General features: G+C 43.3%; 1 protein-coding gene across 2 annotated transcripts; it reads right to left on the bottom strand.

Annotated features, from left to right (window-relative positions):
* Positions 1-1,915: 1,915 nt before the first annotated feature.
* Positions 1,916-11,159, bottom strand: CCNG1 (cyclin G1). Of its 2 annotated transcripts, none has more exons than XM_033139823.1 (7): positions 10,886-11,159; positions 8,375-8,638; positions 5,969-6,222; positions 5,477-5,555; positions 5,288-5,386; positions 3,344-3,539; positions 1,916-2,086 (listed from the first exon to the last, which is right to left on the bottom strand). In XM_033139823.1, exons 2-7 carry the CDS (start codon positions 8,636-8,638, stop codon positions 2,076-2,078), a joined length of 903 nt encoding a protein of 300 aa, XP_032995714.1. In that variant the 5' UTR covers positions 10,886-11,159; the 3' UTR covers positions 1,916-2,075. The 2 variants fall into 2 exon arrangements, with proteins under 2 accessions (XP_032995714.1, XP_032995716.1); XM_033139825.1 differs by lacking the exon at positions 1,916-2,086 and having other exon boundaries at positions 3,389-3,412; positions 3,534-3,539; positions 10,886-11,158.
* Between the last annotated feature and the right edge of the window lie 5,734 nt (positions 11,160-16,893).

Below are 16,893 nucleotides of genomic sequence, written 5' to 3'. Positions count from 1 at the left end.
TAGTTTAAGCATTTTTAAATCGAAGCTTTTATCCCCTCCCATCCCCATCCAAAAAAAATTTCAGAGCTTAACTTCTCAGTACACATTGTGTAATTCCATTATTACCGTTTTACACAATCCATTTGCAATTTGAAACACATAATGGGGAAGAGGCTTGGAGCTTTTGGCTTATGCAATTTCTCATTTACACATTGCCCTCTGCAGGACTTCTATATGCCCTGGCGCAGAAAAAAAAGGATAGGGAGCTCTTAACCTAGTCTCTACTCTTTGGCTTCAAATTGTGGACATGGTTCTGTAGTATTAGAGGTGTTTTGTTTGTATGCTTAAAGCTAATTACTTGAGGGATGTAAGGCAAAGAAATTCACTTGCACAATTCCATTTCAATATGCTTTATTGAAAGGTACACTGTTTCGTACAAGGCATAATGGCACTTGTTAACTAGTTGCAGCATTCCCTGACTCACACGGAATAGATTTATAAATTCTCTCTCCACCCACCTCTGTATCCAGATGGCAAAAGGCACGTTAGGAGATTATCAATGCATCAGTAAGTTTCATGGTATGGTCACTTGGAAACCAATGGCTTAAGGAAACATTCTATTACTTCATTATGAGTAGCTTGTATTGAGGTAGAAGTTGGTATTGAAGCTCTAGAATACTTTCTCACCAAGAGTTTCAAGCCAGCAGCTTCAACACAGATAGAAATGACCATGTAAGTATTTAGACGGGCTACATTCTACATTCATTAAAACAGCTACAGAATAAGTTGCTAACCCAGTTAACAGCTGGAAGACACCTAGACTAGAAGTGGATGCCATTCAGAGTTAGCAATGTAGAGGTGCCGATTCAGCCAAAGTAGAAAAGCTACTTCTGATGTACAGTGGCACAGGGCTTCAGTACATCATTCACAGCCATATGGCAAAACTGCACTAAGCATTACTTGCCTTCATACTTGAGGAGGCCGTTGTGCTCCCAAATCCTCACCCCCAAGGCTGCTAAGTCCGCATTCAAGAGGTCGTGATGCTAAAAAGTCAGCTCATGTTTTCTTCCCCACCTCAGCTGTCCATTTCAACCTTCCACTTCTCATCAATGGTAGCTAGTCCTAACTGGCTCATACTGGCATCAAGGGGACCTTTTCCGGTAAAACCCAGTCATTGCCACTTTATGCAATCTTCCTCTAGAAACACTTTCCAGCTTAAAATAAAGCAACCCTGTGTATGAGGTTTATAAAACCAACCTAACGCAATGTTCTACTGCAATCCACACCTCACATGCTTTGACCAGTCACTATCATGTACCCAAGGACTGCCTTTCACACTTTCTACTTCCACACATTTTAAAACTGTTTTACTCAGTACAAACTTTGGACGAAGCATCTCAGACAGCCTTTCTATTTTTAGGCAGTGCCGATGTCCCAATGCTTGACCTACATTTTTACCTCAGCTTAAGTGTCGGTGAACATTGTGAAGTTTCAAACTGTGTTTTAAAAAAAGCAGACATTAAGCAGCATTTACACTTTGCTAGAATGTGTGGTGAAGTGGTGCTAGTCACATTATATATTTAAATGTTTTAACTCTAATACCCTGGTGTTTAGAACACACTAAAAACATCATAGTTTTAACACTTGCAATACCCATCTGATTTAGTCCTGGCACAGACATATAATCCAGTTCCGTACTTGTAAAGTGCATTATTATTTCAAGAAGTTTCACAATCCTGGATTCAGTTGGGACATTAAAGTTTCACTTCCTTAAACGCGGTCTGAACATGTTAAAAAGTTTGTGCAGAAATGTGTAGGACCAAACACTAATAGTAGTATGAATTTCATTTTCCTCCAGAAGTCAGAATGAAACACCCGAATAGCTGCCATTTGTGTATGCTTTAGGCCCAGGGATCATTCCGTAAGTGTATCTTCATCATGAGGGGTTAAAAACAAACACTATTGATATAATGAGTAGCAACATTTTAAAATGAGCATGGATATTGGTTTTCAGTAGGGTTCAAGATATATCCAACTGTGATTCTCTGCTCCAGTACAAAAGGAGATCCTAGCCAAATCTGCACTCCCATCTTCTCTTATGGATTCTCTGTAGTTAAAGGAATAATAATAAAAATGTTATTGCAAGGTAGAAGTAAAATAGTATAAGTTGATTTAAACAGCACTGTTTACAACATTCAGTTCTCTCTCTTTTAAAAAAATCACTCAAAATTATAAATAATAAAAAGTACACCAGATTCTTCTGAATCTCTAGACTTCTCCCCTCCGTGGGTTCTTTGGTTAACCTTTTCCACTGCATATTATAAATCCTCATAATTTTTTAGTCCTGCATTGTATCCAAAGTTTATGTAACATTACAAGAGTTAATTAAGACCTGCCAAAGTGTTCAGATGTTTACAGTGGTCTGTCAAATATAATATAAATTTATCCCATTCTTTGTTGAAGTTTGGATCCTCCTAGTTTCTGATTTTCCCAGTCATTCTCCCCATCTCTGCACAGTCCAATAGTTTAGTCTGCCAGTCCACTAAACAAGGTCCCTGACAACATTCAGTTCTCAGTAAAGAAGCAACTTATGCAGTGGGAAGATTTACAAGAATTTCCCCACCCTTCCATCTTTCTGCTTTCAGGAGGAGCAAGTTTTGATCTATTTCAAAGCCACTACTTAGCCTACCATAAAGACATTATTAATGGAAAGATGGCAGAAGTACATTAATGTGCACAAGCATTGCTTCGCCACCCCCACCAGAACTCTGGCACCTCTGAGGTGGGCACCCTTGCCGTTCTAAAAGAACAAGGGAGGCGTTCATTGTGAGTTCTGGCACTTCTTTTTCTAGAAAAATAGCACTGTGCACAACCATGATTATTCTGAAAACCTAGGTCAACACTTTTACCATTGGGGAATAGGAATCTGTGGCCTTTCTGATGGTCATTCCTGACCACTGAGCATGCTGGCCGAGGCTCAAGGGAGTTGGGAGTACAACCTCTGGAAGGCCACAGGTTTCCATCCTAATGCTATAATAGTTAGTACTTCAGAGGCAGACTGCTTTCCTATTGGCTACTCATTCATCCACTTTTTGTGCCGCTTGTTTGTACTGTCAATATTTAAAGAACCTTCTTCCCTTTCTCCCTGAAAAGATCAGGACTGGAGCAGGTATGAAGCTTTGATATTTAACCAGCACTGCTGACCTAGCCACACACTATGACACAGAGTGAGAGAGGGTCAAAAAATTATTCCTTGAACTTCTGAACAAATTAAAAGTTAAAGAAAACCCACATGCCATATAGGCAACTTATTTAAAAGTTATTAAGTTACAGTTTTACAGAATCTTATTTCAGATTTACTCACCTTTCATGAAACCACTTTCTGGGATAGTGGGAAGATGGGCGATCCTGTAGTAACTGTGCTTTAGCTGCCGTGCCGTTCGGCCGGATACAATCCATTTCAGCTTCTGAACATTTGGTCTGGAGCACTTGCTTGAGGAGTATTCCAAAAGGCACTTTGACACAAGATCTTTCCAAAAAGACAGCTCTCTGCCATTTATCTGCCAGAAGCAAGTTGGAAAAAAAAACTAATCAGTGCCACTGAGAAAGCAGCAAAGCTTTGTTTGAAAGTCAGGTGTGCACTTGGCTTTCATGATAAACACTAAGAACCAAGTAAGCTGTTGTGATTGGCAGACAATAACATACAATTTGATCTGCCACCTTATGAATGCTCTCCTTAGGGACAACATGTCTGACACCACCATTGTCAGTTTTTAGGTGCCAGGCTAAGATACTTTTTATTTACCCAGGCCTTTGGTAGTTAAGTGTGATGCTCATAATTTAGTAGGGGAGGGGAGGGCTTACAGTGGTACCTCTGGTTATGTACTTAATTCGTTCCGGAGGTCTGCTCTTAACCTGAAACTGTTCTTAACCTGAAGCACCACTTTAGCTAATGGGACCTGCTGCTGCGCTGCCAGAGCACAATTTCTGTTCTTAACCTGAAGCATTATTTCTGGGTTAGTGGAGTCTGTAACCTGAAGCGTATGTAACCCGAGATACAACTGTATTCTTCTTTCTGTGTTGCCAGGAAGTTCATTTTAGGAATTCTGTATAACAGATTGTTAAATTTCTGGCTTTAAATCAGTATTATCTGTAGTCTAACTTGCTGAATTGAATTGAGTGTTGTTGTTTTGTATAAAGCAGATAACAAACAACACTACTGCAGGTGGCGACCATTCTGAGCGGGGGTTCCGTTCCTGTCCCCCACAAGTGCGGGCAGAGTCCACAGAAGCTACTCTGCCCTGTTACACCTGCAAGCACACCCATTCTACCCTCTTCTGGGTCCAAAAGGATCCGGGCATCAGCAGTTGCAGATCATCTGGATGCGCACAAAATGGTCACCGCCTGTACTAATATTAATAATACCCTTAAGCAAGGTTTCAACACCAACCTGTGTATCAAGTTCTGACAAGTTTTGACATTCTTATTCACTTAAGTCTACACTCTGCCCCCTGACAACTGTCCAAACCAGATAGTACCATACCCTGCTTCCCCAGGGAAATATTTGTACCCAAAATTCCATTTCCTTTATCAATAGGGGATTGAGCTAGCAGATTTTTGAGATCCCCTCTAACCCAGTGCTTTTCAACCAGTGTACCATGGCACCCTGAGGTGACTTGAATGATGGTCAGGGGTGCCACTGGTCTCTGTCCTTCTTTCCTTCTCTCCCTCCTCTGATGCCTTCTTGCGTCTCTGCCTCCCAAAGGATTGTGAAGCTGTTTCTTGCAGCAGACCTGACTACAAGCTCCCCAGATGAATGGTGCCTCTGGGGCTGGCCGGGGGGGGGGGGGGGCTTCCCAGGCCCTTGTGGGGCAGTGTGAGGAGGCACCTCTCTTTGGGGCAGGGTGAGCAGCTCAGAGACCAGGGACAGTAGCAGCTGCCTGGAAGACTCCCAAGGAGAGGGGAGAGGAGAGGAGGCTGAGGGAACACTCCACAAGGGAGGGTGTTCGAAAAAGTGTGAGAGGCTGCCAGCTCTGCAGGCAAGGGGTGACATAACTGGGCTCCTGAGCCCCGCAGGGGAGCTGCAGAAAGAACGTAGTTGGTCAAGGGAGCCATGGACCCCAAAAGGCTGAAAACCTCAGCTCTAACCCTAGGATTCTATGGGATCTAATCATGCTGAAAACCGAAGTAGACAAAATCCTTCATTGTACATAGTCTCTTATTAGGCAAGAGGCTCTATACATTAACTCAAGGCTGCTGGAAACAAAGAGATCCAATCTTCTGGACTAAGCATTTATCTACAGCCTACCTTGGAATGTATTTGAAGGTGTTCTATGGTGCCCTCCAATTCTAGCAGTTTTTCTTCTTCAGCTTCCAGGACCAATATGGAGAGAGCCAAGACAGATGGCTGAGGAACAGACAAAGCAATTAAGATGACAATCAATCCTCTCCCGGTCCTGCAGAACATCTGCAAGCACCGATCAATCAAGATCCTTACCTTTGCTTTCGAAAGAACAATCCTGCAGTGACATGCCTTGAGCTGGGCTTCAAGTCTCTCAAAATTAAGATATTTCTTCCTGTAAGAAAGTGAGACCTAGTTTAGTAGATTCTCGTCTTTGCACACAAAGTTTACATGGCAAAGCTAACCTTACTAAGCTTTGAACAGCTACAGAAATTTTAGATCAGTTTAGTAATATTCATTTTTTATTTTTATTTCTAAACCACCAACTCATTTTACACACACACACACACACACACACATCATAAAACTATGAAAGCATAAAATACAGAAGAAATGAACAACACCAAATCAAATTATCTAAAACCCCTTTTCAAACCGGAATCATTTTCAGCAGGTAACAAAATATCAAAATGCAGATGCCTCAGATTTCACTCTCCACTGTTCTCAAATTCCATCCAAACGAAGACTTCCACTCTGCCTAAATGGAACTGCCCGTTCCAAACATGTTCTGAAAGGAAAACTCTCTACCTTTCATAGGTTAGGCTGCCGTGTAGGACCGAGTGATAAAGTTGCAGAAACTGGAAGGCAGTCGTTGCTTTCACTTTACCACATAGCTTCTCTAGAATAATCTCCTCCATTCTCATCAAGTCGGAAACTGTGAATCGGTACTGGCTTATTCTAATTAAGTCGGTGGCTAATGGAACATTCCTCTCTTCTTCTGTCGCTTTCACAGCCAGGTAGAAGCAGCTTAACCCAACACAGCCCAAGTGTTTTGGCTGTACCTAGAAGAGGAAAGACAGAGATTAAGGGTTTTTCTTTCTAATGTGCAATTTCATTTGTTTTGCTCCTAGGCTGCTAACAAACAGCTAATCAGGAAGTAAATAACACTGTACTCAATGGGAGTTGAGACTCCACATCATAGGATTAATGAGCTACAAGTGAAATAGTATGTTTTTATATGTGTAAGATTAATAGGCAGCAAGATGGTTTAGGACATGGGACGCGGGTGGCGCTGTGGGTTAAACCACGGAGCCTAGGGCTTGCTGATCAGAAGCTTGGCGGTTCGAATCCCCGCAACCGGGTGAGCTCCTGTTGCTCGGTCCCAGCTCCTGCCAACCTAGCAGTTCAAAAGCACGCCAAAGTGCAAGTAGATAAATAGGTACCGCTCCAGCAGGAAGGTAAACGGCGTTTCCGTGTGCTGCTCTGGTTCGCCAGAAGCGGCTTTGTCATGCTGGCCACATGACCCGGAAGCTGTACGCCGGCTCTCTCGGCCATTAACACAAGATGAGCGCTGCAACCCAAGAGTCGGACATGACTGGACCTAATGGTCAGGGGTCCCTTTACCTTTTTTAGATGGTTTAGGACAGCTTTCTGCACTCCTGGGTCAGGTCTATCAAGCTTCAGTATCGACTGGTAGCAACTACCAGGGGTTCCAGATGGGAACCATTTCAGGATCTAGCTGGGAATTGAGCTGGAACCTTACACATGAAAGGCAGATGTTGTGCCATTAAGCTGTGCTTACCTGTAGAACTTCCAAAGTTCTCCCAGCACCTGCAATTAATCATCTTAACTTCCTTGAGTGGAAAGTTCATTCCAAATATCCTTGCATAAGCCTACAGTCATCCCTTTTGAAATGCATGCTCAGTTAGCTCTACGCTTGGGGAAGCAAGGCAACTATTTCTCGCTCCCCAAGCACCCACTGTCATATACGTGTCTCAAATGTTTTAAGGCTATTCAAGTTCAGTACAGATAACCCCTACCCTCTTGCAGAAAGGGCAGTCAAGAAAGATTGAGTATGCCTGGCACACAGCAGTTCGTTGCTTAAATGCTTTTTATTTCTTTCAAAAAGGTACATTTGTTTGTTCGACTGACTGCTCCTAAATGTCTCCTGATGCAATTCTACAAGGTTTGTAACATCCTCCACCCTATGTGGAAATGTCCTAAAAAAATATTTAACAAACAACAACAACCTGAATTTAATAATGAAGATAGACATGATTTAAAATAGGGTGGTGAAGGCAGCTTGAGAATTTGGTCTTGCCCCCACCCACTTGCCATATGGTCTAAGATGAGTTGGTCACGATCAATTTGGTGCTCAGCCCAAAAACGGTAGGCAATCCCTAGGCAATCCCTGTGCTAGATGAACACATTTGCTTTTTGCAGTGGATGGCGCAACCACTACCAGCAGTTTTGGACACTCCCACATAGCTCCAGCAAGCCAACAAACACACCAGAAACAGAAGGTCCTGTGTGGGATACACTTTCATCCACAACATTGTTCAAACTGCTAAAAAAAAAAGGTATTGGATAAGTTGCCCACTTGCGATACACAACATCAGCCTCGAATACTGAGACTTCAGAATTATATGCATTCTGGATTTTAAGGGCAAGCACAGTTACAGCCTCACTTCTCCTTTCAAGGCAGCTTGCAAATATACAAAAGACACAATGCAAGTGGTGAAAGAGAGGTGACATTAAACTTGGCATACAAGTTCAAGATTGTTGTCGTTCAGTTGTGTCCGACTCTTCGTGACCCCATGGACCAGAGCACGCCAGGCACTTCTGTCTTCCAAAGCCAAAGAACTGAATGTTCAAGATAAAGTTATGCATTTCATGTCGAAACCCAATCTCTACTCCTGCTCAAGAGGCAGGAGCAAATGAAGCCTCTCAAATATGTGCTTTGATAGTTTTTAGTCTTTGAATGCATTCAGAATTGCTTGAATCAGTGAGACAAGCAGAAGTTTCTGATGCTTTGAACCACTGAGACCTCCAAATGTGAATTCCAGTCAAGTGGATTTACATAGCATAACTGCATGCATGCATGTTGAACTGAATGCAACCCTCCTTGCAGTCAAAGACTTTAAAGTCCATATGGTTGCGAAGTCTTAACACAAAGAGATGAATAAGCCTACAGCTTTGTCGTTCAAGACTTACCTTCATTTTTGATAGAAACCTGTCTAAGTAATTCACTGCGAGAGAAAACGTCTCTGTACCAAAGCCAAAGAACTGAATTAAACTAAGCAGGTCCTTCACTTCAAAGTCTCGCAACCTTGCCGTCATCCGGAGCCCATTATCATGAGCAGATTCAATTATTCTCAGGCCAGATAACTTTGGCTGACATCTTAACTCTTGATCCAGTAACACACTCAGCTGCCGCAGCAATTCCATAGTCTCACTTGCTGCCAACGTTTCAATCATCTGAAATACAAGACTTGGGTCAGAGCAACTGCTTACAGCATAGCACTTGTCTGCAAATTCACAAAAGGATCACATTTTAATCCTGCCAAGGTAGACCATCGGATGTTATAGTGGAACAGCTAAGCAGCATGATGCATTGCCTCATGCCTCATCTTAAAGGAAACCTCCAAAAGCCACCTTTGATGAGATACTGCAAAATACAGGGGTAGAGAGGGAACAGGTGGACAGTACTGCCAACAACCCATGTGGACATGGTCAGAAGGGAACAGTCACAGTGGCAGCTGTGGCTTTCTGCTAAAAATGGGCAGAAGTTTAAAAGGTTACAGACATAATATGTGAACACTATGCATGCATACATCAGAATGTGTGAGCGCTCTCTCAAAACAGGATCAAATCCCCAGGGTTAAGAGGATCTGTTTGTCAAGCCCACAGACTCAACTCCACATTGGACCAGCAGCAATTAGAGGGTACTTTGAGAGTCTCAAAGCCCAAGGGATTGTTGACAAGTGCATGATATAAACAAAAGCAAGACAATTGGCAGGCTAATGCTCCCAGCTACACTGTGCAGACATGACTGCTTTTAGGCCACATCATTCCCAGGGGCCATATCTGGACTGGAGTTGGAAGATCAGCAAGGAGGGGTTGCTACCAGCATGAAGGGCATCCTTTCTAGCAAAGAGGTACGGGCAAATTAGGATTTACTGGTGAACCTCTAATGGATGGGCATGTGCTGCCAACCCCCAATGAGTTAGCGATATTAGATTATTGCAACACGCTTCATGTGAAGCTGCCCTTGGATCTGGCCTGGGAAGCTTCAGCTAGTGCAGAATGCTGCAGCTAGAGTATCATGGCACGGGTGTTAAAAGACCTGCTCTGGCTTCCTAAATGCTACCAAGCCAAGTTTAAAGTCCTGTACTAGTGTTCCAAGGGATGCGGGTGGTGCTGTGGGTTAAACCACAGAGCCTAGGGCTTGCCGATCAGGTGGTCAGCGGTTCGAATCCCTGTGATGGGATGAGCTCCCGTTGCTCCTGCCAACCTAGCAGTTCGAAAGCACAAAGTGCAAGTAGATAAATAGGTACCACTCCAGCGGGAAGGTAAACGGCAGTTCCGTGCACTGCTCTGGTTTCGCCAGAAGCGGCTTAGTCATGCTAGCCACATAACCCGGAAGCTGTACGCCGGCTCCCTTGGCCAATAAAGCGAGATGAGTGCCGCAACCCCAGAGTCGTCCATGACTGGTCCTAACGGTCAGGGGTCCCTTTACCTTTACCAGTGTTCAAAGCCCTTAATCACTTACGCCCCAGATGCTTTAAGGACCATCTTGTCCTGTAGTGCTCCTTGGGTGAGTACTATTAAGGCCAGAAGCATCAATCAAGTCAGGAGTATATTCAGTGTTATAGGCCCAACTCTGGGGAATTCTGTCCCATAAGAAGTTGGGGCAGGAACTGGCCCTTACCAAGTGTCAGACACTTGGCCAAAACTGTTTCATTTCCGGAGCACTTTGCACTCTGACAGCTTCCCAGATCTTTTCCTTATTTTTCTTTTTTTTAACAGTATTTTATTGGTTTTTAAACAATGACATAAGTACAAAAACAGGAACTAAAATAGTTATCCAGCAGTACATCTAATGGCTTTTGTTCCACCCATTGGATTTAGACATAAGCTTGCACATCCCTTTCATGAGATTTTAAAAAGTTTTAAATCTTGCATATTATTTCTATTCTATTGCTGTAAGCCGCTTTGAAACCTACATGGCGAAGAGCGGTGTGCAAAGTTTAAAATAAGCAAACAATATTTAAGTGGAGTTGCAAGGGCTGGCCTTATGCTGAGGCTCTGTGCTCCCTGCGTGTAAAAACATGACCATCAATGGGCCGCCTGGGACATGCTCCTTCTGCGACTACATTCCCTAATTTCAGAACTGAGTAGGGGACCCATGAAATGAAAAGTGAAATCTGAACTTTTATATGGAAATCCAAATCTGGGTCTCCCTGCCCTCTCTCCCCCCCCCTTCCCGCCCTTTTCGTTTCGGTTCCATTTGCGGGTGTTCATAGTGAAAAAGCAAAGAAAAGCCTGCAAAAGCCTGAGTTCCGCCCGCCTCTTGCGCCAGCGGCAGCACCTTCTTGCTCTGAGCTTTGCATGCCCGGGCTTGCCCTTTTCCTCTCAGTCTCTTCCCTCCCCCCCCAAAAAAAGCTAGTCTTATGCGTCAGAAACAACCCACCTACCCATTGAAACCCCTCGCCTGTCACCTACCTTGTGCCCCAGCAGAAATGAAAACCAGACGATTGGGAAGCGCTGCTGCTGCTGCTCTCGCCCGTCCTCCTAACTCCAGGCGAAGTACGCGGAAATAAAAGATTTGCACTAAAAACAAAATAAACTTGTAAACATTCTACAGAATTTCTCGTTCTAAAAGCAGCCGTTTATTTTAAATAGCATTAAAAAAAATAACGCAAAGAACTGGCTTATGCAGAATTAAGTTCTTTCATTTCTTTTCCAGTCCAGCCTTTTCTTCCTGCTGTTGCAAATACCTTCCACGAAGCTCCGCCTCTCCGCATATGGTATAAAAGGGTCGCTCTCCTTCGATTGGTCGCTACTATGACCTGATGGGCGAATCAAAGCTTCTCGTTCAGCCCCGCCCCCTGGCAGAGCGAGAGAAAGCCCTTAGAGAGAAAGGTGTAGAGTCGTGCACGAGCTCCGGTATTCCGTTTCACCATCTCGGTTACAGCTGGTCGAAACTTATTAAGTTGGCTCGCCTGGCTTTGCGTAGGCTAACCAGGTCTGCAGACAGGCTACAGAGAGTGAGGCAAAAAAACAAAACAAAAACCCACTGCACAATCATTCCTTCAATAATTCTGACTGTTAAAGGGATTTCTGCATTAAGGACAGAGGATTAAAACCTCTGGAAGAAACTTGTAAGCGACTGTAAGCCTAGTTGCTATCTCTAATAATAATAATAATAATAATAATAATAAAATATTTATTTATATCCTGCCCTCCCCTACCAAAGCCCGGCTCAGAGCTGCTAACATCATACAAGTAAGACAATGCATAAAAACAAGCGATCATTAAATTAAGATACATCCCACAATGAATTCAAACAAATTAAAATTAAAACTGGACAAGGTTAAATTAAAACTAAAACTGGACAAGATTAAAACTGAAGGCGGTTGATGATTGTTTGTTAAATATATAATGTAATGTAATGTTTGCGCACACTGAAGTTTGAAAAAAGGTTTAGGTTTGCAAAGTAGGGAAGTTTGTATTAGCCAAGAGAGGTTTGTCTCTAGCAAATGCAGGAAGGAAAGGCTGGGTGTTTAGGCTAAATAAATATCACAGCAATTAATAAAAAGTTTATCTCAAGTCCTTATGTATTGTAATTTTGGTATGATAATAAAAATAAGCAGTAAAGCCAGATGTGGGTCTTATTGTAATGATTATTTTTATTAATCTCTTCAACTATTATACAGTATTCCAAAATGTTGCAATTCCCTCACATGACCACCACATGTGGGGAAAAAGAATCTCTGCTCCCACAGTCTCCCCAGTACAGAGGGGAAAGTGTATTATTATTTAATCTGTTTATTGTGTGCGGAATAAAGGACCAGCAGAATACAATGGTTAAAGCATTCTCTCTCTCTCTCTCTGACACTGATTTTAAACGCAAATGTTTATTGAACATTCATCCTGATTCATTTGCACAAAGTTTGTAGGACGGAAATAACTACAAATAGAACTTTCCCCCCTGGATATCACAGGTATCGGGTGAAGGCATTTGCCTCTGCAGTGGAAAAATGATACGATCTGACTGAGACTGCGAAGATTGCTGACAGTGCATAGTCTTTTACATGCTACAGTTGTGTAGGGTTAAGCCCTCATTCTTTTCTTTGTAGGAGAAGGACGGTATCTTAGAAGGCCTCAGGAAAGAAGAGTCGACTAATGCTGAAAGTAGACACAATGAAACAGCTGCACTCCTAAAGTAGCAATTCTGTAACGAGCAGCTGTTGATTGCATATAATTTTGTCTTTCAGCTGTTAAACACCATTTATGGCTTTCTTTTCTTACGTTGGAGAGAGTGCTATTTGCACAGAAGAAGTTTAGAATCGGGCACAATTAAGTTAAAAGTTATGCATACATTATCTGTTCCGCTTCCTGAACTGAATGTGTGCGTATATTAAAAACACTGCAGGATCGCAATTCACCTAATGAATGGCTGCGGCCTACCTGGATGCTTCCAGTTCAAGGTACTGGTTTTGACTTGAAGAGCTATTTATGGTTCAGGGACCCCAATATCTTCTGGAATGCTTCTTCTAATATGAACCTTCCTGGACACTTGGATGTCCATCCAAGGCCTTTTTCTGGGTCCCTCCAGAGAGAGAGGCTAGGAGGGTAATGGTGAGAGAACAGGGGCTTCCAGTTGTTGCACCAGGTAAAGACTTAGGGCAAGATTGTTGCATGTGCAGAACAGGACGTTGTGTGCTTCAGATGGGCAGTGTTAATTATACCAATACAGTAGGTTGGAATGGGGGTTACAGCTATCATTATCAGATGTGGACTGGGGTTGACATATAGCATTGAGGGTAAGCAAACACACTTCCTGTTTAAGGGGATAACTAGTGTGTACTACTTCCTCTGGAATAAGCCCTTATTGAACAATGCTTCTCGGAGTCAAAGTGCATAGGGGTGTACTTAAAATGGTATCAAGACTGAGCTGCTCAGTAATAATCTGTCAGCCTTCTTGATAAACCAATGGGTGATTATATCCTAATAACCAAATCCATGCAAACTCTTGCTCTTTGCTATTCATCTGCTATTGTCTCCTAAACTGATGTTTAGCAGGAAACTGATGAACTATATTGCCAGATATACACTGTGAGTAAAAACTGAGGAAGATGCGATTCTCTTTCCTTCCAGGTCAATTGCAGGTAATGAGGTCAGGATCATAATGTTTCTTCTCTTCCATGCTTGGCTATAAATATCAATCAGTGACTTTGCATGGGGGACATTTCCTACAAAAGGTCAAGTGAGCACTAGGAAGGAGGGTGGGGGACCCAATATTGCTGCAAGGGTGCTGTGTACTCTGTACCTAAAAGAACAAAACCTCCAACAACTTATGCAACAATTCTGCAATCTGTGCAAGTTATGTAAATTAGGCTAATTGGTACAATTTCACATATTTTGTGCAATTTATTCTTTAAAAAAAAAAAAGTCTGCTTCTGGAAAGGCAGAAGGAGTTGTGATAGACACTTAAAATCTGATCCAGCAACTCCTCTGGCTCAGATTTGATCAAGCGCTCATGCACTTTTGAAGCACATATGTTTAAAGATTATTTTTAACCCACTTATTTGTGAAATCTGGTACATTGCAAATGCCGTATCTCAAAAATAATTTTTAAAAGGGGGGGCAGGTAAGCAATTTTCTCTGTGCATGCCTACAATGGTTCTCAGATTTCTGGAACTGAGGGAAGGTGTGGAAGCACTAACTCAAGAGAGGGGACAACAACACACAGCTTGAATATATGCTCACTAGTGTGCATGGGAAACTCTGAGATAGAGTTCAACTGAAAGTGCTCATGTGTGGATGAACATACACAAAAGCACACATGGAAAAATCAGACCTGTTACATCCATGTGCACATTAACATCCTGATGTACCGTGTTTCTCCTAAAATAAGACACCGTCTTATATTTTTTTCCCCTCACTGAAACACAGTATGGCTTATTTTCAGGGGATGTCTTATTTTGACCGCGTCGCATCGGTACGCTGCATAGCCACGCCTCTCCAGGCTGTTATAATGGGAGGTGCCGTGTCACTGTGGCTTATTTTCGGGGTATGGCTTATTTTCGGGGAATGGCTTATATTTTGCAAATGCATAGAAATCCTGCTATGGCTTATTTTATGGCTATGGCTTATTTTAGGAGAAACACGGTATAGGCAGCCCTAATATTGCTTACTGGTACATTTTTTACAATAAAAATGTGCTCTTAGCATGCTTCCTTGTATTTGAGTTTCTCTACCCCCCCCCCCAAGGGACGCGGGTGGCGCTGTGGGTTAAACCACAGAGCCTAGGGCTTGCTGATCAGAAGGTCGGCAGTTTGAATCCCCGCGACGGGGTGAGCTCCCGTTGCTCGGTCCCAGCTCCTGCCCACCTAGCAGTTTGAAAGCACATCAAAGTGCAAGTAGATAAATAGGGACCGCTCCGGCGGGAAGGTAAACAGCGTTTCTGTGCGCTGCTCTGGTTCGCCAGAAGCAGCTTAGTCATGCTGGCCACATGACCCGGAAGCTGTACGCCAGCTCCCTTGGCCATTAATGCGGGATGAGCGCCGCAACCCCAGAGTCATACATGACTGGACCTAATGGTCAGGGGTTCCTTTACCTTTACCTTTTACCCCCCCCCCCAAAAAAAACAATATTTGTAAGCATGTGTCTGTTTGGGGTTTTGAGGGGATCAGAAGGTCTGGAACAGGCATAGGCAACCTCGGCCCTCCAGGTGTTTTGTGACTACAATTCCCATCATCCCTGACCACTGGTCCTGTTAGCTAGGGATGATGGGAGTTGTAGTCCCAAAACATCTGGAGGGCCGAGGTTGCCTATGCCTGGTTTGGAATCTGAAATGGTGCTCCTTCTTCTATTTATTTATTTATTTATTTATTTACTTAATATGCCACCCTATACCCCGAGGTCTCAGGGTGGTTCACAGAACAACATCAAAATATAAAACCACAAAATATATAATTGAAATAAAAACAACAACCCAATAACCACCCCAAAAACACACACCCCACATTTGAAAAGGGCATAGGATGTCTCAAACCAAATATGCTCATCTACCTGTCCCCACAACTTGCTCTTTGGAAAGGAAACCTTTTGCAGCATGTTCTTTCTTTCTTATTCCTGTCAAGAGAAGAGCCTGCTCTAATGGACAATTGCATAATTCTGCTGTTTCATAAGCTGCATATGACAGGAGCCTCCGTTGTTTCAGAGAGAGGGAGAGCGAGAGAGAGAGAGAGAGAAATGTGTATGTGAAAAAACTAGGAATCTGCCTTCAACTCTGACCATATTGCAGGGCTGCCTTCTCATGACTCATCTTGCCAGCAAAAGAGAGTCATATGCATAATCAACCTCCATGTGTGGACTAGGGGAAAAGGCACTGGCTTCTTAGAGTAAATTTTTCAGAGGGGCTCTTGAAGCCACAAATCACATAGCCTCCATTAGCAAGCATTACAGGTTCTATTTGCGGCATATGTTGCTAATAAAGGTTTTCTTCATAGGCTAATGCTCGATGGCATAGGCCACCTCATAAGAAAAGGTTATTTTTAGCGTTTCTCTTCACCGTCATTTACTTATGAATATTTATCATGGAATAAAACTTCAGTTAATTCTGGAACCTCAGGAAAGGTTTCCAGATGGCATATTTAAAAATAACTTCTATTGTAGAACACCAGAGGGGCAAAAAAAATAGATTCCCATGTGTTTGTCGTGAGATCTTTAGCTGTGGCAAGTCAAAAGAAACACACATGATTAGACGCAGTGTATCTTGGGTGGCTGGCATCTAACAGTCATGCCCTGCTTGTGAGTTTCCTAGGGGGTTGCGTCTGGCCACTGCTGGAAATAGATCTTACATAAAAAATATTACAGTTTAAAAACAAACAGTATGGCCTTGTGTCCAAACGCCAAAACTCTGTGCTTCACATCCAGTGCAACCCCTGCACATGTCTATTCAAAAGTAAACCCCACCAAGTTCAATGGGGCTTAATTTCGGATTAGTGGGTACAGAGTACAGCCTTACATGGGTGCCAACTCACCCTCAGGATTGTGGGTGCCTGTCACCACAACGCAGACATGCGACATCACATGCACTTGCCTGCACGTAGTTGCATATGGTCTCTTTACAAGCAGATGCCATGCTGCAAATGTAGTGTTTGCCACCCTAATAAGTGCTTTTAAATTTTTTTATTCTATTGGCCTGATGGTAGCCAGAGCCAGCCAGCCCATAAGGTGGGATGAAGCAGCCGCCTCAAGCAGCACCCCCTAATGGGCAGCTCCCCTGTTCTGCCACCCAGCTTTGACACCAGTCTCCCCAGCCTCTAGGAGCAGAGAGGGACCAGCAGCAAAGCTCTTCTTGCTGAGTCAGTGAGAGAGAGGATCTGGAAAGGATCCCCCCCTCCTACCCAGTGGGGGACACTCTGTCCCCCATCATGGGTATGTAAGGGTGCTTCACGTCAGGTGCTGAAATGCCTTGGGCCACCCCTGCTGGCAGCTGC

Source organism: Lacerta agilis, chromosome 2, assembly GCF_009819535.1.
Source record: "Lacerta agilis isolate rLacAgi1 chromosome 2, rLacAgi1.pri, whole genome shotgun sequence".
In the NCBI taxonomy this organism is placed as follows: domain Eukaryota; kingdom Metazoa; phylum Chordata; class Lepidosauria; order Squamata; family Lacertidae; genus Lacerta; species Lacerta agilis.
The sequence above is the reverse complement of the archived record's forward strand: the minus strand, read 5'-3'. Positions and strand labels throughout refer to the sequence as shown.

Excerpts from the sequence above, each read along its gene's own strand:
- CCNG1 (XM_033139823.1), bottom strand. The coding sequence starts at position 8,638 with ATGATTGAAACGTTGGCAGCAAGTGAGACTATGGAATTGCTGCGGCAG. Across the intron at positions 6,223-8,374 it reads GGTTTCTATCAAAAATGAAG|GTACAGCCAAAACACTTGGG; the intron begins GTAAGTCTTGAA and ends TTCCTCTTCTAG. Across the intron at positions 5,387-5,476 it reads TTGTTCTTTCGAAAGCAAAG|CCATCTGTCTTGGCTCTCTC; the intron begins GTAAGGATCTTG and ends TCTGTTCCTCAG.